This window comes from Mustela lutreola, chromosome 17 (assembly GCF_030435805.1).
Source record: "Mustela lutreola isolate mMusLut2 chromosome 17, mMusLut2.pri, whole genome shotgun sequence".
In the NCBI taxonomy this organism is placed as follows: domain Eukaryota; kingdom Metazoa; phylum Chordata; class Mammalia; order Carnivora; family Mustelidae; genus Mustela; species Mustela lutreola.
In genome coordinates, this window is record NC_081306.1 from 1491008 (window position 1) to 1513752 (window position 22745).

The following is a 22745-nucleotide window of genomic DNA, read 5'->3' on the forward strand; positions in this document are numbered from 1 at the left end:
CATGTTTTAAGAGAAAGATCGTCCACATGAAAGGGCTTGGCACACACTAATATTCATCTGAATCTATGTTACACTTCAATAAAAAATTCACTTAAAAAGCCACCTCCCTGTTAAACTGAAATTTCTTACAATGACTTCGTAAGGGATGGGTAAAAAATAGAATTCACTATTTTTTTTGCAACTTATCAGGGTCTTGGGAGTAACCGGAAGCTGCTCTAAAATCAGTAGCTTTCCTTTAGTGTGAATTGACATTTCTTCATCTCCAGTGGCGTTGATTTTTACATCACTCAGCCTCCTTTCCCTCTTCCCTCGGGCTCCCTTGGCAATTTCTGTGCATTCCCTTTCTGTTTGGGGAGGTGAAGAGGTTGGTCTCAGAATCAAGTGGGGGGGGGGGGGGAAGACGGAAGGAAGCTAGAGGGCGACAGAGAAGGGGAAGAGAGGAAAAACAGGGGTGACAGGTCAAGACATACAGAAAGACCCTCCGCATTCAAACCCCAACGCACCACACACTGACTGTGCCTTGATCTTCCCCATCTCCAGGATTTCCACGCTGTTTTCTCTACCCAAAGTCGCTTCCTTCTTTCCCTTCCGTCTGCTAAAGCCTACTTTTCTTTCAGGGGAACACTGTGCCTCCCATGTAAACCCAGGCCCAGACATGCAGCAAATACCGAACGACTAGAACCACCCTTAAAAAGGTAAAACCATCTCTGTGCCATTAAAACCCCCGCTGATGGTTTCTCATCTTCAACCCGCCTGGATTTAAATCCACAGGCCTATGAGGACCTGCATGGTCTAATATTATCTGCTTCTATTATTCTTAATTCTAGTATTATTAATGCCTGCTCACTCCACTGATGACACACAGTCATTCTCCTAATTCCCAGAACGTGGCCGGGTTCATTCCTCCCTCAGAGCTTTACACTCGCTGTTTCCCTTCCCCAGAAGAAGGGTTGGGAATGCTCTTTGCCTAGAAGACCATCTGCATGTCATCTTTCTGTCATTTGGATCTCAACTCAAATGTCCCCTCTTCAGCGGCTCTGCCCTTATTCAAATTAATCTTCCTGGCTAACCCGTTACTTTCCGAAATTATCTGTTTATCTGATTAATTTATGCCACTGCAACAGACTAGAGCTCCTTGTGAAGTCAGGGACCACTCTGTCTCACCCAGGGGAGTATTCAGTGTATACATGGATGCATTCCTGCAGGCTCGCGGTGCAGGGCTGGTACACCAGCATTTGGGGCACAAAGAGTGGATACCAGCTAGCCGTGCATTGCACGTTTATTTTGCACCCGGCACTGCCCTAAATGCTCCGCGTCTGCGGAGTCATTTAATTCTGACACCCGCTGACGTAGGTGCTAGTGTGTTCATCTTGTCGTCGGGGAGGGCGCAGCACAGCGGGGTCACGAAATGTGCCCAAATTCACAGCAAGCGGCGGAGGCAGCATCTGAACCCCAAGTCGGATCTGAAGTTCGCTCTGAGCCTAGCTCCAAACCCTAGCCGCTCATCAGCGTTACGCGGGCGTTTCTGAGCGAAGCCGACTCCTCGCCCTGACCCTCTGCTCCCGCAGGTCGCGGGCGCGGCCGCGTGGAGACGCCGACCGCCGGCGCCGAGGCTCTCCAGGCTCGGCCCCGCCCACCGGCCCTGTCCCCGCCCCCGCGAGGGGCGGAGACCACGGGAAGTGCCGTCGCGGACGTCGTTCGTCAGCGTCTCCCGGAAGTGACGCAAGGGCCTGCCTCCCCCCCTTCCGGCGTTTCCGGCGTTCCGGCCGCGCGGGGTGACTCGCGAGCTCCGGCGGGGCGTGCTTCTGGGGCCTGGTCCTTGGAGGAGCGGACGCAGGTCGGGGTGCTTGTGGGGGCGATGGGCGGGGGCGGTCGGGAAGGGGCGACCTCGGCGCCTTCTTGTCGTGACGCCGGCTCTCCCGCAGGTCCGGCCGCGCGCGCCGCCCCTCAGCGCCGTCGCCATGTCGCGGTTCTTCACCACCGGCTCCGACAGCGAGTCCGAGTCGTCTCTGTCCGGGGAGGAGCTCGTGACCAAGCCCGTCGGGGGCAACTACGGCAAACAGTGAGCCTTCGGGGGTGCGCGGGTCGCGGGCTCGGGGGGCCGCGCGGGGCCCGGGGGGCGGCGGCGGCGGCGGCGGCGGGACCGCGCTCCGAGGGCGCGGACAGTCGGAGGGACCGTGGGCGGCGGGCGCGGGCGCGGGGGCGGACGAGGCGTCGCGCGGGCGGGGCTGCGGGTCCGCTGCCCGTCGGCCTGCGCGTCCGCGGGCGCCGAAGCGCTCACTCGGTACCGGGCTCGGCTGGACGCGGCTCTGAAGCGCGGCCGCCTGGTCCTCTCGGCGGCGTCCGCACCATCTTCTCTTCGATCCTCGCCTCAATACCCGCCCTCGGGGGCGCCCGGGGGGCTCCGTGGGTTCAGCGGCTGCCTTCGGCTCGAGGCATGACCCAGGGTGCTGGGGTCCAGCTCCGCGTGGGGCCCCCGGTCCCTGCAGAGCTCGGCTAATCCTCTGCTCCCCTGCTTGTGCGCGAGCTCCGTCTGTCAGTAAACAGCCCGGGGGCGCCTGGGGGGCTCGGTGGGTCGAGCCTCCGCCTTCCGCTCCGTCGTGATCCCAGGCTCCTGGGATGCAGCCCCGCATCGCGCTCTCTGCTCAGACAGAGCCTTTAAAACACAACACAACAAACAACGAATAACCACCCTCTCCTATCTCTGTAAACTGAAATGCTTTTGACCCTCGGAAACAGTGCGTGTTTCAGGAACTTCTTGCTATTTGCGCCTTTTCTGTATCCCATGCCGCTGCTTAATCATACGGATGAATACCACATGGGCTCACCCAAATAGAACTTTACAGTGTTGCCCCAATCAGAAAACCAACATCGCTTTTTCTAAAATAGAAAATAATTGGAAAATGAATACAATGAAATGAATGCAGATATGTTGCTATCTTAATGTTGTCTGTCTTCTTTCTTTCTTTCTTTTTAAAGATTTTGTTTATTTATTTGACAGACAGAGATCCCGAGTACACAGAGGTAGGCGGGGGGGGGGGGGGGGGGGGGGAGCAGGCTCCGTGCTAAGCAGAGCCCGATGCGGGGCTCCATCCCAGGACCCCGAGATCATTACCTGAGCCAAAAGCAGAGGCTTGACCCACTGAGCCACCCAACTGCCCCTAGTCTCTCCTTTTTAAAGAAAAATGCCAATAATAGAAGTTCTAAAGCCATTAGGACTTTCTCTTGACCCTTGGCTTCTCACACACTCTGGGAAACATTGGTTTCTATGATCGAATTCAAGTACCACCTTCTTAAAGCCTTTTCCATTCTAGCTGAAGTACCCTTTTTTCTGGACTTCTTTTAGTACTTAGTACTCGTGTTTTCATGTAATTAGTTTTCTGACCTAGTAAGTAAATACCTGCTTTTATTTTTGTGGCGGTGGAGATGGTCATCTTTGTATGTGCAACAGTGTTTGGTAAAAGGGCACACGTGATGTAGGCGTAGATGATTGAGTTGTGTATGACGAGGTTTTGAAGAGGAAGCATCGAGGCTGAGCATCAAGTAGGATGGCCTGAGGAATTCCAGTCTCTCTGCCCCATCTGAGAAGAGAACTAGAGACCACTTGAAAAGACTAGAGCAAGGAAGAGCAGTTCATGGTCTCTGTTTTTTCAAATAGGCCCTTGTTGCTGAGTGAGGATGAAGAAGATACCAAGAGAGTTGTCCGAAGTGCCAAGGACAAGAGGTGAGGCCATGGGGAGGCCAGACGGTGGGGAATCTGTAGCAGTGGGGGTTTTCTGGTGTTGGTGGGCATGTCCGATGTGGTTTTGGGCTCCCAACCCAGGTTTGAGGAGCTGACCAACCTCATCCGGACCATCCGTAATGCCATGAAGATTCGGGATGTCACAAAATGCCTGGAAGAGTTTGAGCTCCTGGGAAAAGCATATGGGAAGGCCAAGAGCATTGTGGACAAGGAAGGTGTCCCCCGGTTCTATATCCGCATTCTGGCTGATCTGGAGGACTATCTTAATGAGGTGTGATTTCTGTGGATGAGGGAGGATCCGGAGGGGATTGTGGACCTGGGTCCTGCTCCTAACCCACTTTTGGGGGTCCAGTCTCCTCTTGCTGTACATACGGTACTTCCTGGGGCCTGAGAAAAAGAGGGGTGAAGCAAAGAGAGGGACATTTTTTGGCCAAGAATTGTAATCATACTTCTTTTCATAATCTTACTTGTGGTGTTGTTTTTTTTTTTTCTTTTGGTCACGATACACAAAGGATCTTTTTTTTTTTTTTTTAAGATTTTTATTTACTTATTTGACAGACAGAGATCACAGGTAAGGAGAGAGGCAGGCAGAGAGAGAGGAAGGGAAGCAGGCTCCCTGCTGAGCAGAAAGCCTGATGCGGGGCTCGATCCCAGGACCCCAAGACCACGAACCAAGCCAAAGGCTGAGGCTTTAACCCACTGAGCTGCCTAGGTGCCCCACAAAGACGCTTTTAAAAACTAGTTAAATACAGTTGGAGAGTACAGACGGTATACAGGTAGCAGGACTCGTGGCTGTGGCGAGGCCTGACGCCTCACATTCCCGGTTCTTTCTTCGTCTGCTGTCCTTCAGCTGTGGGAAGACAAGGAAGGGAAGAAGAAGATGAACAAGAACAATGCCAAGGCCCTGAGCACCCTGCGCCAGAAGATCCGAAAATACAACCGAGACTTTGAGTCCCACATCACAAATTACAAGCAGGTGGGGATGCCAGAGGCAGACTTTCTGGACTGGAGGGTCAGTGACCACCCCCACTAACCCTCCCACCCCCAGCACGACAGAAGGCCATTTGCAAATGGAAGGCGTGCCTGGAGGAGGAATCAGGGTGGAGGGGGAGGACGGTGTGGAAGGAGCGGTGTTTGGCAGGCGTCGTTAATGATTCTCACGTCTCCCTTGATTAAGAACCCTGAGCAGTCTGCAGACGAAGACGCCGAGAAGAATGAGGAGGACTCAGAAGGTGAGGGGTGGGGGCCCTCCCTGAGCAGGGTCTCTAGTGCACAGTGATTCTCTTGGCCTGCTTGGTCGCCCTCCGCCTCGCTCCTCACCACTCTGACTCTTCTCTGTGCGTCCCGCCCCAGGCTCGTCGGATGAGGGTGAGGATGAGGGCGGAGTCCGCGCTGCGGCTTTCCTGAAGAAGAAATCAGAAGCTCCTTCTGGAGAGAGTCGCAAATTCCTCAAAAAGATGGAGGTCAGAGCCAGGGCGGGACTACCAAGGGTGATTTGCCTGCCACGGACCATTCTCAGGTTCCTGGAGAGAAGACCACTGACTCATAGAGTCCTAGGCTTGGGGGGGCGCGGTTTAATGAAGTCTGGTTTGAGACCAGGCTTCGTCTTGGGTTAGAGCATGGAGCAACCCGGAACCTGGAGCACTGGATTCAGGGCCAGGGTCTGCCCCCCAGGAGCTCTCTGTGCCTAGAGCAAGTCCTCACTTCTCTCTGGGGTTGGTGGTCCACTCCAGCTCATCACGTGCTGCTTCATGGATATGCTCTTGTTTTGCTCCTGAAAATCCCTGCAACTTGGGTCAGCAGGGAGACTAGTCAGTCTCCCCATCTTTTTCCTGCTGATTCTCTCTCTTCCTTCTCTAAGGATGATGATGAGGATTCAGAAGATTCAGAAGACGACGAGGACTGGGACACAGGTTCCACGTCTTCTGATTCTGACTCAGAGGAGGAAGAAGGGAAGCAGACCGTGCTGGCCTCACGATTCCTGAAAAAGTAAGAAATCAGTGGTGCCTTGGGCCACAGTGGGAAGCCACTGGAGGGTGATGGCTTCTTCCTTGCAGTGTTTTTGGGTTGTCTGGGCCGACAGAGGGGTCTTGGGCAAGTATGTGGGGTGGCGGTGGTCACAAAACTAGTGTGTCCTGAGGATGGAATTTGAGGGTCCCGATGTCTTTAACCGTGAGAGGACTCACCATACATGTGGTGTAAATAAGTGTCTTTCTGGCACTAGCTAGCTGCGCACGGTGTCGGACAGTCTGCTTTCCTTCTCGTCTTCCTTTTTCTCGTCTGGAGTCAGGGTTACCTGCCCCTGGCTGCAGGGAGAGCTGAGAGTGGTATGTAGGGCAGCAGCTCAGCCCAGGACCGGCCGGCGGTGTGGCTGCTCTTCTCAGCTTTCCGGGAACACTCTGGGAGTGGGGCAGGAGTCTCACTCTGGTTCCAGCCCTTAGTCCTTCAGTAGCCGGACAGCTTTGCTGAGTTACTTCACCCTCATCAGGGTCTTCCGTGTCTTCCTTTGGAGTCGGGTGAGGCCTGCCCCTGTGTGCCCCACAGCGGTCCAGTATCAAATCCATTGATAACGGTGCCGCTGCTTATGGGAGCTGTTGCTGTTGTGGGGGTTGCGGTCCTGCTTTCAGAAGTTGAGGTTCCGTTGCTTCAGAAGGTCGTGAGTTCCCTGGCCCTAGAAAGGACTAGGCAAAGGCATTTTGTTGAAAAGCCTTTTTTATTTTGTGCTTCACTTGACTGGTAAAGCCCAGGAAGCAGATGTATCTGACGTATGTGTGTTTATAACGCCTCTGATGCCACATGTGTGGGGTTTTTCCTCACACCCACCGGTTCTGCAACTCTGCGGACAGCAGCGTGGCGTTCAACAGGCAGTTCAGTTCTGCGACAACCCAGAGTTAACCACAGGTTAAGGGCTTAGTCCTACGAGACTGCCGCCACCTCAGAAGCCAGTGGCAGGTCCCAAGTTCGGCTCCTGTACTTCTGACCAACCAGCTCTAGTTTCAGAGTTTCCACAACCCCCTCCTCAGTTTCAGTAGTTCACTAGAGCAACCCATAGAACTCGGGAAAGTTCTTTACTTGTGAAGGGTTCAACTCAGGAACAGCCAAGCGGGAGAGATGCGCAGGACAGCGTGTGGGGGAACAGGCCCAGAGCTTCCATTCCCTTTCCGGGTACCCACACTCCCCGCACCTCCGTGTGTTTCCACCAGCTGGGAAGCTTGCCAAACTCCATCGTTCAGGGATGTGTGTGGAGTTTTACTACACAGGCAGGAGTGAGTGAGTCCTTGCCCGTTGGCGATCAGCTCGGTCTCCAGGCCTTGCTTCCCGCCTACTGGTGGGGGGAGGCTGAAGGTCACAGACCTCCAGAACCCTGCCGTGGTCTTTCTGGCAGTCCACCCCCTCCCTTTCTCTGCGTAACCAGGATTCGCTTTCTATCTCTAGGTAAGTTTGCTTTTTCTAGAGTTTCATGTAAATGCAACCACACAGTTACTTGATTGGGAGGGATTTGGCTTTTTTCACTCAGAGTAATTAAGGTTAATCCTATCTTTTATTTTCTTTTTTTGTCACTCGCTGTTTTCTCCTTTTTTTAAAAAAACTAACATATAATGTATTATTTGCCCCAGGGGTACAGGTCTGTGAATCGGCAGGCAGGCCCCACCGTAGCACAGACCCTCCCCAGTGAGCCACCCTCTCCCTCCCCAACCCTCAGTTTGTTTTGTGAGATTAAGTCTCATGGTGTGTCCCCCTCCCGATCCCATCTTGTTCCATTTTTTCCTTCCCTGCCCCCCCACAGCGCCCTGCCCTGCTTCTCAAATTACTTTTTTCTACTTTTTAAACCATTTCTAGATTGTATACTTTTTTCTTCTCTTACTCATTGTGGTTCCCTCCACAGGTTTGGTAGTTATATTTTATCCTTTTAGAGATTACCCTTGATTTATATTTTTAGCCTGTGAAATTTTATTTTGTATACCTAATCAAAAAAATGTAAAATTAGGTTGAGTTAGAATTTCAGTTGACAGAAGTTGGGTTAACCTTGGGATCCTCAAAGGTCTTTGACATTGCGTTTGAGTTTATGTCAACGAATAATTCAGAGACACTATTTTTTACATGAGTCACAAGACCAGTTTTTAAGGTTGATTTCCAGCCAAGATGAAAGCAAGATTTATATAAAAGGAAAAAGAACAAGGAGAGAGAAATCACAGATGGTATGGGAACAGTGAATTTTGATTGCACGTTTTTTTTCTCATTAGCTATCTAAGCCAACCAGGGTTGGTGTTAGTTGTTAATGGGTTTTCTAGAAGCATGACCGTCTGTTTCCATAATGTCTGCCAGGATCCTTTTTCAGCATCTCCATAGTAAATCAGTCTCTACCCTTTTCCTCATCAGATTTTCTCAGCTTTCGTTTTTTGGTTAAAACAAGCACCTAAAGGAATGAGTTTAAACCAAGAGCTTCTGTCTCTTTTTGGTGTACAGTAAGGCTTTCTAGCAACATTAAGGCACCTGGACATTAGGTAGTAGGTTTGGCAGAAAATAGAAGGCCAATCACAGATACTATCAGAAACATTTAGTCTATGTTCTATTTAGTTTTTGAATCAGGATATGCCTGTCTATGGGAATGCCTTAGAGAATCAGTTAACTTTTAAATGAAATGGATTTTTTTCCTTTTTTCAAGTGGCTTTTTTCTTTAGCACCCAAGCCTGGGGGAGTGGCAAAGGGAGAGGGAGAAGCTTAACTCCCTGCCAAGCTTGATCCCAGGATTCCAGGATCATGACCGGAGCCAAAGGCAGTTGCTTAACCAACTGAGCCACCCAGGAGCCCCTCAAGTAGCTTTTTTCTTAATTGACATACTTTTCCAAGGTATCCAAATACAGTCAGATGTTCTTCATTGTACATCTTCATTATTGTCTTGGCTGGCTTTATTACAGTTTTTATTTAGGGTTAACTAGTTTTTAGCTAAGGAAGTTAATGTGAGTTTGGGGCTAAAATGTTGATTCAACTTGCTATACGGACAGTAGAGGTAAATCACATCACCTCTGATTGGACATTAATGTTTCCAGTGTTTCCTGTCGTTGGGGTAGGAAGTCTGTTTTTCTTAAGATTTTATTTATTTATTTGACAGAGATCACAAGTAGGCAGAGAGGCAGGCAGAGAGAGAGGGGGAGGCAGGCTCCCTGCTGAGCAGAGAGCCCGATGCGGGGCTCGATCCCAGGACCCTGAGATCATGACCTGAGCTGAAGGCAGAGGCTTAACCCACTGAGCCACCCAGGTGTCCCTGGGGTAGGAAGTCTTAACTACAATCTGATGAAATCTAGTGTCTTGGATCCCTTCTGATAAATGACCATGTTATTCTCTTCATCGAATGTGAGTGTTGGGTCACCACCTTGGGTGTTCTGAGGGTGAAATCTGAAGCCGGCGGCTGTACGTGGAGGGCAGGGAGAGACCAAAGAAAGAGGCAGATGTCTCCACGTGGGCAGCGGCAGGTTCAGCGGCAGGTTCTGTAAGCAAGGGAGCTAACAGGCGAGACTTGTCTTGGAAGGTGCCAAGGCTAGTCCATCTCTGCACCCACCACAGGAATCATACAAGTTTATACAGAGCTCTTAATGGGGTAGCGTCACATATACAGTCCAGAAGTCTGGTCTTAACACGTTACTCACAGGGCTGTGTTCTTGAACCGGCCCCCAGAGTGGGAATGGTGGGGAGAAGGTGAGGGGTCTCCCGTTAGCCGGGGTCAGCTCAAGGGTCACCCGGCAGTTATGTGCTCTCGATGCCCTTCACCAGCGAACTGTCATGATTTTTTTGAGACTGAGATGATATTTAACTGTTGATACAGTGAGCAAGGTTCTTTTGAAACTTCGGTAATATTTAACTGCCGATAATGTCAACAGTGGAGAAAAAAAGGCAAAAAAGATTACTGCAAAAGGAGCGAAAGAGAAGGAAGACACATAATTTTTAAATGTAAGTCTGTTGTCTTGGTTATGAACCTTGATTTGAAGGCGTGTTGGAGGCAGTCATATACCCCCAGTAGCATGACTGTGGGATTTCACAGTCATGCTGCCCACTTCTAAGAGTCACTGGCTTCTGAAGGCGAAGGGGTGTGGGTGTGTGCGTGTGTGTGTGTGAGAGAGAGAGAGAGAGAGAGCGCGCCTCAGAATGAATCTGGTGGGACTGGATGTCCGGACTGTTAGGATCCTAAGCAAGAGCGCATAGGGACTCTAGTTCAGTAGTTGTTGTTAAGAGGGTGTGGAATGATCCCTTCCAGCGTAGTTTTAGGGCTGACTTATGTTGGTGTCTCTTAATACCTTTTGACTCCTGGCTTCGTATTTAAAAAGAAGCGTATTTGGTGATACCCCGTTGGTGAAGTAGCTTGCGTCAGTTGGATTTATAACCGAGAGAGCATAAACATTAGTTCTCTAATTCCTAACAAGATGTGAATATACAAAGGTATAATGTTTCATAGCAGAGAGGTCAAGCCAATTTGTCTTCCAACTAGAATTTCATAGGGTGAGAGGGGCCCCTGGTTGTCTCAGTGGATGGAGCATGCAACTCTTGATCTCGGGGTTATGAGTTCGAGCCCCATGTTGGGTGTAGAGATTACTTAAAAATGAAATCTTTATAAAAAAAAGTGGGGGGGATTTCATAGGTTGAGAGTTCATTGTGTTTTTGAAGTGTTAATCCTAATATGCTTAGGGCTAGGAGTAAAATTTTAGGCCTGGAAAGTTCTTTTGAAATTTAAGCAACATTGATTTTAAAGTAGCATTATGTTTTTGGGTTAGTTTTTTTTTTTTTTAAGATTTTATTTATTTATTTGTCAGAGAGAGAGCACAAACAGGCAGAGTGGCAGGCAGAGTCAGAGAGAGAAGCAGGCTCCCCACTGAGCAAGGAGCCCGATGTGAGACTTGATCCCAGGACTCTGGGATCATGACCTGAGCTGAAGGCAGTGGATTAACCTACTGAGCCACCCAGGCGTCCCATAAAATACCATCATGTTTTTTGATATGACCAAGAGTTTTCAGTTTAATGAACATAGTTTGTGTGTTTGCAAAGGATTTTACCTCTAAGGGAGCTTTTGTCATTAAACAGAGCGCGCTGCTGTGGTACAGGGAGAAGCCTACAGCTCCCACATGCTGGCGTCCGTTAGCAGGCACGAAAGGGGTCCCTTCGGCAGGTTTCTAAATTACTACTAAAACAGTCAGATCTTTTTTTTTTTTTTTTAATTGTTTATTTATTTATTTATTTTTTTAAGACTTTATTTATTTATTTGACAGAGAGAGATCACAAGTAGGCAGAGAGGCAGGCAGAGAGAGAGGAGGAAACAGGCTCCCTGCTGAGCAGAGAGCCCGATGCGGGGCTCGATCCCAGGACCCTGAGATCATGACCTGAGCCGAAGGCAGCGGCTTAACCCACTGAGCCACCCAGGCGCCCCAAAAACAGTCAGATCTTTTAAGCAGTTAAAATGAAAGGTGTTTGTAGATATTTAAGTGGCAGTTGAAGAGAAATATAATTTGAGTATTTGTTAAGTTTGGAAAGATTTGTTCATCGGTATCTATGAAAGATTGAGATGATTTGTTTCTGTTGTTGGGCTTATATTTCCTTACATAGTATTAAAATGTGGAGATGGTTTCAGACACCAAGAGGCCTGAGACCGTTTTGGGATAGCCAGTGGTCTTTTTTGCTTTTTTGGGGGAATTCTGTTGTCTTGAACAGTTGTTTTTTAAATTCAGAATTTAGTTTAATTCTCATCAGTGGGGAGCATTCAGTCTGGGAACAGCAAATATTTTTACGCTAATTGCAAACTGGTTAGTTGTTGGCTAGTGAGAAGATTAGGTAGAGCAACTAATCTTAAAGAACAACACTGTCTCATGGATACAGTTTCCTCCGGGAGACCTGGGAAGTCAGCTGTGGGGCGACAGGGCGGGCTGGCCACACCGACCGGGCTGGCCCCTCTACCTTATTAGACCAGGAAGGTTTTCTTAGCATGATGTGGTCCCAGGCCTTGGTTGGCTCTCGGCCGGCCCCACGTGCTTGGTCGTCCTTGCTTTGGCTGTGGTTGCGGTTCACTTGCGTTCACTCTCATCGACTATAACTTGAACCCAGGGCTTGATGGAGAGAAAAAGAGAAGTTCGTGAGAAGCAGCAGCCTCCGAGGTAGAGTGGGCTGGCCTTTCATCTTCTCCCTGCTGGCAGGGCTCCCGCCACAGAAGAGGACAAGAAGGCGGCTGAGAAGAAGCGGGAGGACAAAGCCAAGAAGAAGCACGATAGGAAATCCAAGCGCCTGGAGGAGGAGGAGGAGGACAACGAAGGCGGGGAGTGGGAAAGGGTCCGCGGCGGCGCGCCGCTCGCTAAGGTACAGGCGGCAGGGTTCCGGGGATTCCGGGGGTTCCGTGCGTTTTCGCGGTTGCCTTTTTTTTTTTTAAAGGATTTCTTTGAGAGGGCATGCGCATGCGCTTGAGTGGGGAGGGGCACAGGAGAGAATCAAGCGGACTCCGTGTTGAGTGCGGAGCCCAGTGCAGGATTAAAATGAATTGGGAAACCATTGGAGGAGCACACGGGGCCCCCCTGGTTGGTTTGGGAGAAGAGTGAAGGCGAGAATGGGTCAGCTTGACATGATAGGACATGTGTTACCCAGGAGAAGCCAAAAATGTTTGCCAAGGGAACCGAGATCACACACGCTGTCGTCATCAAGAAGCTGAATGAGATCTTGCAGGCGCGAGGCAAGAAGGGGACGGATCGGTGAGATTCGCGGGCCGGGACTGTGGGGTCGCGGGCTGAATGCTCTTTTTCTCTAAGACGTGCATGGAGGTTGATGGGGAAATAGCACTGTCTGGGAAGATCTGTGTGTGGTTGCCATTGAAGGAGTGGTGTCCTTGGAACATACCAGTCGGCTCTGTACTCTCCCTTTGATCTTAAACCAGTCACTTAAACTTTGGGGATTACTTTCCCATATGCAGAATGGGAATACTCACTTTCTTTAATTATTTGGTAACTGGAGGGGATAGCAGGTTGTTAGCATTATTGATGCTTCTGTTTGGAATTTATAAAGGAGAAGCAGGTAGGCAGGTGGTGAGGATAGTGGGGTAGTGGGAATGACCGCTGCCCTTGCTTGTCTAAAGAGGGCACGCTCTGTGACAGGATGAGGTTTTTTGATTTGTCTCTGATGCCTCGCACCTTTCTGTTCCCCCCCAGGGCAGCCCAGATTGAACTGCTGCAGCTGCTGGTACAGATCGCGTCTGAAAACAACCTGGGAGAGGGTGTTATAGTCAAGATCAAGTTCAATATCATCGCCTCTCTCTATGACTACAACCCAAACCTGGCCACGTACATGAAGGTGAGGCCGATGAAGAGGAGCGTCCCGGAGCTGAGCTAGTGGGGGAGGGGGGGGGGGTCCGGCCTGGTGCCTTAAAACTCAAGGGCTGTGGAAGCAGTCTTGGTAGTTGAAGGCCCCATGGATTCCTGGTGAAGAGTCTATGCTTTTGCCACCTTCACGCCTCTGACTGCCATCTGCTCTCTTGACAGCCTGAGATGTGGCAGAAGTGCCTGGACTGCATCAATGAGCTGATGGACATCCTGTTTGCAAACCCCAACATCTTCGTTGGAGAGAACATTCTGGAGGAGAGTGAGAACCTGCACAATGTTGACCAGGTAAAGACCTAAATTGGCGAGGGGTCGGGGGGTAGTACCTGGGTAGCTCAGATGGTTAAGCATCTGCCTTCATGAAGCTCGGGTCATGATCTCCGGGTCCTGGGATCGAGGCCTACATTGGGTTCCCAGCTCAGCAGGGTCTGCTTCTCCCTCCGCCTCTCCCTCTGCTTATGTCTGTCTCTCTCAAATGAACAAATAAAACCTTTAAAAAAAAGAGAGAAATTGGAGGCTAATTGGAGGTGTACGTTGTCTGCTGATGAAGGCTTAGTGGAAACAGAAGGGTCGCAGTCTGGCACTGATTCTGGGTTAATTTATTTGCTCCTCCTTGCCTTCTTGTTCAGCCACTGCGTGTCCGTGGCTGTATCCTAACCCTCGTGGAACGAATGGATGAAGAATTTACCAAAATAATGCAAAATACTGATCCTCACTCCCAAGGTAAGCTTGGGCAAGCGTGGGCATCGGTGAGAGGGAAGGTGCAGGGAATGAAACTCAGGGTTTCGCTGACAGTGTCTAGGGGCCAGCCCTTGCCTTGCCCCAGCATTCACATGAAGGGCCTGGGAAGATGCTAGGCCCCATTCCCATAGCTTCTGATTCAGTGGGGCGGGGGTGGGGGTCCCCTAAATTTGGCATTTCTTACACGTTCCCTGGTGATGTTGCTGTTTGTGGACTATACTTTGAGAATTGTTGGGGTTTGGCCTGAGTCCACTTTGCTTGTTTGGCTTGGATCAGAGGCACTTGGGTTGGGGGTATGAATGCCCGCACATGCCATCAGGGTAGAGTGATGGACAAGGCAGCCAGAGGCTGGAGCTTATATTTTGGTTCTGGAGAGAGACAGTTAAGCAAGCAGATAAAACGAGGCAATTAACAGATAATGTGAAGCGTGCGTTAGGAATTTGAATAGGGACCTGTGTTAGAGATGGGATGGCCGCTGTGGACAGTGCTCGAAGGAAGCATCTTAAGGTGGGGCCCTTTGAAGTAAGATCTGAATGAGGAGGGGGAGGTAGCAGATCTCACCGGACAGGAACAGAAAGTGGGTGTCCGGGGAAGGGATGGTGTCTTCAGGGCACGGTGAGGACACGGCTGGTGGGTACTGAAGGTGCATGGAGGTAGCTGGCTTGATGGGGGCAGCCAGGTGCCCGCTGAGCCGGGGGGGCTCTCCCTGCCAGAGTACGTGGAGCACCTGAAGGACGAGGCGCAGGTGTGCGCCATCATCGAGCGGGTGCAGCGCTACCTGGAGGAGAAGGGCACCACCGAGGAGATCTGTCGCGTCTACTTGAGGCGCATCCTGCACACCTACTACAAGTTTGATTACAAAGCTCACCAGCGGCAGCTCACCCCCCCTGAGGGCTCCTCAAAGGTGAGTCTTGTGGACCGGTCCCAGAGGAGAGGGAGGTGTCCGTGCCCATGTAACAGCGGATCTGACTCCTGGGAATGCTCGGAGGCAGAGCGGGGAGGGGCGCGGGGAGGGCCGGGAGCCAGGCCGGACAGAGCTGAAGCCTGAGCCGCAGTCTCTGCCGAGTCTCCCAGCGGCCCCCTGCCCCGCCCCCCAGTCTGAGCAAGACCAGGCGGAGAACGAGGGTGAGGACTCTGCCGTGCTGATGGAGAGGCTGTGCAAGTACATCTACGCCAAGGACCGCACGGACCGCATCCGCACGTGCGCCATCCTCTGCCACATCTACCACCACGCCCTGCACTCGCGCTGGTACCAGGCCCGGGACCTCATGCTCATGAGCCACCTGCAGGACAACATCCAGCACGCCGACCCGCCGGTGCAGGTAGCATGGGGATGGGCCGCTCTGGCCCTGGTGGCCAAGGGAAGACCGGGCCGGGCCCCTGTCCTGGGGGCATACTGGCTCAACCAGGTTAGCTACCTGTCTGGCTGGTGGAGAAGTGAGCGGAACCCAGATGCCCGACATCTCTGATCCTCCTGCCCGCTCGCATGTGGGGGCCTGTTCTGACGCCCCTGGAGGCCTCTGGGTGGAGGTTAGGGTTTGGCTCATGTTTATGATCCCTACTGTGTGTCTAGTTGAGGAACACAAGAGAGCTCGCTCTTTAGAAGGTGAGAGAAATCTTAACAAGTTGTTAAACTAAGGAAAGCACGGGCCTAGGTGCAGTGCGGTGTGTTGGGACAGGACTGTGGGACCGCTGGCTGTTGTGGCAGTGCGGGGGCGACGTTGTCACATCGGAGCGTTGCAGCCGCGCCAATAGGCAGGTGCTGTAAATGCGTTTGGAACAATGAAACAGTCTTGGTGTGTCGAATAGTACATGTTAACCTGCAAATCTGAGGGGCACCCACGCGATGGCATTCGAATTTGTCCCGTCTTGGTCCTGTGCATGGATTTATCTCAAGTTCCTGATCTCTCTTCCTCTTGAGGCTCCTGGTCTCCTTCCAGTGTGGGGCTGTCATACCAGCTGTGCGTTTTCTCTGGGTGAATGGTTAAGAGTAGGATCAAAGTGTAGGTGTGCGTCCGGTTTCATAAGAAACCCCAAAATGGTTACATCACTTTACACTCCTCCCGGACCGTGTGCGTGTTTACTCTTTGTTGATACCTGGCGCTGTCGATCTTTCTAATTGAAGCCACGTTGGTTGTTGAATGGTGTCTCCTGTGGTGTTGGTTCCTAGTCCCTGATAACCCCTGAAACTGACCACTTTTTATTATAATCTGACGTTTGTCAGACAAATGTTTTTCAAATATTTTTTTCCTGTGTGTGTTCTGCCTATTCATTTTTAACACCATGTCTGGTGGTATAGTCTAATATAACAGTTTTTTCTTTCATGCTTATTATTTTTGGGGTCTTAGCTAAAGAAACTTCAATAATTCATGAAGATACTTTTTTTTTTTTTTCTTAACCTTTTGTTATTTTTTTGAAAGTTCTTAAAGGCTTTAGCTTTCACGTTTAGATCTATGGTTTTGGTACGTGGTATGAAGTCAGGGTCAAAGACGTTCTTTTCCCATCGATTGTTTTGGTGCCTTTGTGGAAAACCACATGAAAAAAACCAGATGGCCTCATAATTGTAAGTGTATTTTTGTTCTGTTCTGTTCCTTTCATTCATCTCTGTGTCTTTGTGCCAGTCCCACACTGGCTTGATGACTGACTGTGAGTCTTGAAGTCAGGTAGTAGGAGTCCTTCCACCTGGTTTTTTTCTAAGAATTCTCACATAAATTTTAGAATTTTCTTGTCATTCTCTACAAAAATGCCTACTGGAATTCTGTGGACTCTGTAAATCAGTTTTGAGAGGATTAACGTCTTAATAACAATCCAGTCTTCCAGTCTTACACCTTATTTCATTTTGAATTTCTCTCTGCAGTATTCTGTGGTTTTCATTGTTCAGGTATTAACATTTTTTCAGAAATTATTCCTCAGAGGTTGTCTTGTCAGTTAAGCACCGACTCTTGATTTTGGCTCCAGTCATGATCTCAGGGTCATGAGATCGAGCCCTGCACTGGGCTTCGCGCTGGGTGTGAAGCCTGCTTAAGATTCTCTCTCCGCCTGGGTGGCTCAGTGGGTTAAGCCTCTGCCTTCGGCTCGGTCATGATCTTGGGGACCTGGGATCGAGCCCTGTATTGGGCTCTCTGTTCAGCGGGGAACCTGCTTCCCCCTCTCTCTCTGCCTGCCTCTCTGCCTACTTGTGATCTCTCTTCTTTTCTCTGTCAAATCAATAAATAAAATCTTTAAAAAAATAAAATAGGGGCGCCTGGGTGGCTGGGTGGGTTAAGTCTCTGCCTTCGGCTCAGGTCATGATCCCAGGGGCCTGGGATCGAGTCCCGCATCGGGCTCTCTGCTCAGCAGGGAGCCTGCTTCTCCTCATCTCTCTCTCTGCCTGCCTCTCTGCCTATTTGTGATCTATCTCTCTGTCAAATCAATAAATAAAATCTTTAAAAAAATAAAATTAAATAAATAAATAAAATAAAAATAAAATAAAAAATTCTCTCTCCCTCTTCTACTGTCCCCTTCTTCCACCCCCACTTTCTCTCTCTGTTTCTCTACAAAAAAAAGAAAAAAATAAATTATTCCTGAATATTATGACTTCCACTGCTATTGTAAATGTTACTGTTTTTTTATCTCATTTTCAGTTGTTAATTACTGATATATAAAAATAGATTTCAATTTTGTATTTTGGCCTTGAATGCATCTGTTTTGCTAAATTCACTTGATCAGTTTAGCTTCTCTGCTGAAATTACCATGTCATTTGCATACAGACAGTGTTATTACTATACTAGTCTTTATGACTTCCCTTTTTTAAAAAAAGTTTTTTTTAAGTTTTTATTCATTTATTTGAGAGAGAGAGCGCGTGCGCACAGGCGGGAGAGAGGGGCCGGATAGGGAGAAGCAGGCTCCCCGCTGAGCCCCGTGCAGGGCTTGATCCCGGGACCCTGAGATCATGACCTGAGCCAGAGGCAGAGGCTTAACGACTGAGCCACCCAAGCGCCCTTCTGTTTTTCTTTCCTTCTTGCCACTTTGCCATCACTCAGATCTCCAGTATGTAGTGCTTCAGAGAGGTAGCGAGAGCAGGCATCTTGCCTTGTCCCCAGTCTTAGGGAAGTGGTCAGCATTTTACCCTGGAGTATAAGGTTAGCTGCAGTACTTTCGTAGATGCACTTTCTCAGATTGATGAAGTTCTCTTCTGATCCTAGTTAACGGAGAATTTTTGTCCTAAAATAGATGTTGAATTTTACTTAGAGCTTTTTCTGCATCAACTGAAATGATGCAGTTTTTTCTCCTTTATTGTGTTCAGATGGTGAGTAACCATGATTTTGGATTTTTGTATCTGCTTTTCATTCCAGAGATATGGCCTGTTTGATCATGATCTGTTATCTCTGTTCGATACAGCCGGATTTTGTGTGCTAATGTTTTTTTCAGGCTCTTTGTCTCTGGGTTCAGGACTGGTACTGACCTGTATACTTTTATTGTCATCAATAAAGACTTTATCCACCCCCCCATTTATACTACTTAAAATCTTCCCCTGTCTTCATGAGTGGCAGGTCCATATTTTCAGTTGCCTCGGCCAGAAACCTCAGTCAAACTCCATTTCTTGTTTTTCTCCGACGTCCGTCGTCTGATCCCCGCCCGCGCCACCTGTGCTCGGAGTCCGCACCTAACCGCTTCCCGGCTCCGCTGCTGCCCTCTGGTCAGAGCCACCGTCCTCTTCCGGTCTCTGCTTCTCTCTTCCTTCAGGCTGTTCCTAATGCAGCAGCCAGGCTTAACGCTGTTAACTCAGATGATACTTACTTTCTCAAAACCTTCCCATGGGCTCCCATCCTAGAAGCATCCCCGTGGCTTACGGGGCCGCGTGCTTGCCTGTCCGGTTCATGCTCACACCTTCACACTTGCAGCCGGATGGCTCTCCTGGTCCCTTGAGTGCGCCTGGCACGGTTTTCCACAGGAGCCTTTTTGCATTGACTTTTCCTTTTTTCTAGAATACTCTTCTTCCAGATACCTGCATGACTTGGTCCCTTTTTTTCTGTCAGGTGTTTATTTAAACTCACTCCCCTGAGAATGAGGCCTCCCCTAGTTACCCGGTATAAAATTGAGTTCCTGCCACCACCACACAGCTCCCTTCTCAGCTCGCTCCTCTGTTTTCTTTTTCTCCTTGGCGTGAGTCCCCTTCTGCATACTGGGGTCATTTTGTCCTCCGCCCCTTACCCCTAGCACGTCAGCTCCGTGGGAGGACGAGGACTTGTCAGTTTTGCTCTCTGTCCCAGCCCCAGCCTAGCGCTCGGGAGCCCGGGGGTGCTCGGCGCACATCTGCAGACCGGGTGGGCGGCTGGCCTTGTGGCGGCCCCCTCTGAGCCCCTTGCCCCTCGTTTGCAGATCCTGTACAACCGCACCATGGTGCAGCTGGGCATCTGTGCTTTCCGCCAAGGCCTGACCAAGGACGCGCACAACGCCCTGCTGGACATCCAGTCGAGCGGCCGGGCCAAGGAGCTGCTGGGCCAGGGGCTGCTGCTGCGCAGCCTGCAGGAGCGCAACCAGGAGCAGGAGAAGGTGGAGCGGCGCCGGCAGGTGCCCTTCCACCTGCACATCAACCTGGAGCTGCTGGAGTGTGTCTACCTGGTGTCCGCCATGCTCCTGGAGATCCCGTACATGGCCGCGCACGAGAGCGACGCCCGCCGCCGCATGATCAGCAAGCAGTTCCATCACCAGCTGCGGGTGGGCGAGCGACAGCCCCTGCTGGGTGAGTGTGGGCCCTGCAGCGCCACGGACTTACTCACTCGCCCCTCGGTGCCTTGTCTTCATTTTCTTTTAAGATTTTATTTATTTATTTGAGAGAGAACATATGTGCACAAGCAGAGGGGGAAGGAGGTGGGGGGCAGATTCCCTGCTGAGCCTGGAGCCCTATGCGGCGCCCGATCCCAGCATCCTGGGACCACGATCTGAGCCAAAGGCAGGCATTTAACCAACGGAGCTACCCAGGTGCCCAGAGGCTTTGTTTTATGCTAATTGGAAAATTGAGAAAGTCTCTGTCTCACTGCAGTCCCTGCCTCTTTATGACTGCCAGGGATCAAAGGGCAGTTTCGGGTTCGGGTCTCTGCTACTTTTGGTTTTGTAGGGAAATAGTCTTTGAGCCTCTAACCTTGACTCTTTTTAAAGTGACAGAGTAGAAGCTGATCGGAAGGGTTGTGTTCTCTTCCTCACGCTGACCCTCAGTCATACGTTACTCTCCGGGGCTGATCTGTTACACCTTGGAGCTTGCTCCCTGTGCTGGGACCTGCCGTGTTCATGTTTCTTGACGCCTGCCGTCCATTCCATTTGTAAAGTTTTTTGCACTTTTCGTTGTCTATCTGAACTCCAGTTACTCTTGCTTGCCATGTTTTCTTTTCCTGTGTTGTGTTTTTAAAGAAAAACAAATTGAAGCAGTGATACACAGCTGTGGTTAAGTCATGAAGCGGGGGTATGAGAAGGAATGAAGTTTGGTAGATACAGTTCCAGCTGAGATACGAGAAAATTTTTTTAGGTTGGGGTGCCTGGGTGTCTCGGTTGGTTAAATGTGTCCCAACTCTTGATCTTAGCTCAGGTCTCGATATCAGAGTCCTGACTTCAGCCCCATGTTAGGCACCATGGATGTGGAGCCTACTTTAAAAACAAGAAGGAAAGAAGAATTTTTTAGGTCTAGGGAAATGAACCTCTGAGGATAGACACAATAATTGCTGTTGTTTTCAAGGGGCTCACCAATCCCCTGAAGCATGCCAGAGACGGATTTAGTCTAAATAAGTGTGTTTTGATAGTAAGTGATTTATACCGTCACAGGGCTATTTACTGGAGAGCTGGAGAGTCCCAGTCCGGTTGGTTGCTCTCCTGTCCCTTGTTCCTCCTTGAGTGGTGCCTGAGGCGGGAGCTACGGTCCCGCGCTCACCCCGGGCCCTGCCGTATTCCCAACCTTTCAGGCCCTCCTGAGTCCATGAGGGAACACGTGGTTGCTGCCTCCAAGGCTATGAAGATGGGCGACTGGAAGACCTGCCACAGCTTCATCATCAACGAGAAGATGAACGGCAAAGTGTGGGACCTTTTCCCCGAAGCTGACAAAGTCCGAGCCATGCTGGTTCGGTGAGCAGAGAGGAGCGCCGTGGGGGGCCGTGGGGGGCCGTGGGGGGCGGGGAGGAAAAGGTCTCCTTCCCTGAGGATTTACCCCTTTACCCTCTCCTGCCCCACAGGAAGATTCAGGAGGAGTCACTGCGGACCTACCTCTTCACCTACAGCAGCGTCTATGACTCCATCAGGTAGGAGGGCCCTGAGGCGGCCGACGGGCCCCAGCCTTGTGGTCCCGGCTCCTGACTGCTCCCCGCTCTCTGCCTGCCTTCTCCCCAGCATGGAGACTCTGTCTGACATGTTTGAACTGGACCTGCCCACTGTGCACTCCATCATCAGCAAGATGATCATTAACGAGGAGTTGATGGTAAGGGCCAGGGCGGAAGACGGGCAGGTGCAGTCGTGGGGAATTGGGAGTGCCGATCTGTCATGGCCGTCCTGCCTCGCTTCCACCAGGCCTCCCTGGACCAGCCGACGCAGACGGTGGTGATGCACCGCACTGAGCCCACCGCCCAGCAGAACCTGGCCCTGCAGCTGGCGGAGAAGCTGGGCAGCCTGGTGGAGAATAATGAGCGGGTGTTCGACCACAAGCAGGGCACCTACGGAGGCTACTTCCGAGGTCCGTGGTTCTGTCCCTCTGTTCTCCCAAGGTCCCGGCCCCCTTCCCGCCTCTCTGCGGTCACTCACGGCCTCCTCCCTCCCCTCTCCCCTGCAGACCAGAAGGACGGCTACCGCAAGAACGAGGGCTACATGCGCCGGGGCGGCTACCGCCAGCAGCAGTCTCAGACGGCCTACTGATGGCCTCAGACGGCCTACTGATGGCCTCAGACGGCCTACTGATGGCCTCGCTCCTGTGCTTCCGGCCTCTCGGTCATAGCCCGCGCCCCGAGTTATTAAAGTTCTTAGAGTCGTTACCGTCCGTGCGTGCTCCTCTGCATGGCGCCACAGGGGTGGGTGGGACACAGGCGTTTGCGGATTCTGTTTCTGAGCTTCCACCACGTGGTAGGCCCAGGGCGCAGGATGCGGAGGGGACTTGAGCGAGCCTGCGGCTCTCTGCCTGGGACAGAAAATTGTAGTAGCACGTGAGAAGTTCTGCCAGGGCTTGGACGGCAGTGCGTGCATCGAAGTGAACTGCATAGACGTGGAGGAATGGGCAGCGGCTGTGTAGACGGGGTGTGACTGGAGGGTAAATCTCAGGAACACGTAATGGCGGCAGTGGCGGTAGGTGGTCCTTGCGGGGGCGGGCGGTTCTCCAGGCGGGGCAAAGGGAGAGTCCGTGTCAGCCTGTGGGAGTGCGGTCCCTGGACCGGTGTGGTCTGCCGTTAGCCTGGACCTGATGAGACCGGCGGTGCAGTGAGGAGTCACGCTGAGAACCGCACCGTCCCTGTGACATGGAAATGTGCGAGCGTACTTCTTTGTTTCTTTCTTTCTTTCTTTTTAAAGATTTTATTTATTGGACAGACAGATCACAAGTAGGCAGCGAGACGGGGGCCAGGAACAGAGAGCCCGATGCGGGGCTCGATCCCAGGACCCTGGGATCATGACCCGAGCCGAAGGCAGCGGCTTTAACCCCCTGAGCCACCCAGGCGCCCCTGCTAGCGTATTCTGATTTGTAACGTGTTGTAAATAGTCCTCCACCGCGTTTGAGAAGCAGAGACGTAGGCAGAGGAGAAGGAGCGGGAGCGAAGGGTGAGGCCCGCGCGCCTGCTGTGGGGCGTGCGGAGGGCGCGCGGCTGCAGGACGCGCCCGCCTCTCGGAAACTCCATGCCTTGGGCTTCTGGAAACAAAATACACGAATGGATCCAGTTCAAAGAAGAGTCATGGAGCAGCATTGTAGACAA

At 51.2% G+C, this 22745-nt stretch overlaps 1 protein-coding gene across 1 annotated transcript; it reads left to right on the forward strand.

The window, feature by feature from the left end:
• Window positions 1-1711: 1711 nt before the first annotated feature.
• LOC131819501 (eukaryotic translation initiation factor 3 subunit C) lies at window positions 1712-21818 on the forward strand. The gene is made up of 21 exons (XM_059154661.1): window positions 1712-1837; window positions 1926-2062; window positions 3659-3724; window positions 3824-4013; window positions 4593-4718; window positions 4920-4974; window positions 5096-5205; window positions 5604-5731; window positions 11920-12079; window positions 12362-12465; window positions 12919-13060; window positions 13249-13374; window positions 13716-13809; window positions 14541-14731; window positions 14925-15149; window positions 19189-19552; window positions 20763-20922; window positions 21030-21095; window positions 21184-21271; window positions 21361-21523; window positions 21620-21818. The coding sequence occupies exons 2-21, from the start codon at window positions 1962-1964 to the stop codon at window positions 21700-21702; spliced, it is 2742 nt and encodes a 913-aa protein (XP_059010644.1). The 5' UTR covers window positions 1712-1837; window positions 1926-1961; the 3' UTR covers window positions 21703-21818.
• Window positions 21819-22745: the final 927 nt, after the last annotated feature.

Coding starts and splice junctions, on each gene's coding strand:
- LOC131819501 (XM_059154661.1), top strand. CDS start 1,962: ATGTCGCGGTTCTTCACCACCGGCTCCGACAGCGAGTCCGAGTCGTCT. Junction 13,061..13,248: donor ACCTGGCCACGTACATGAAG/GTGAGGCCGATG, acceptor CTCTCTTGACAG/CCTGAGATGTGGCAGAAGTG. Junction 15,150..19,188: donor ACGCCGACCCGCCGGTGCAG/GTAGCATGGGGA, acceptor CCTCGTTTGCAG/ATCCTGTACAACCGCACCAT.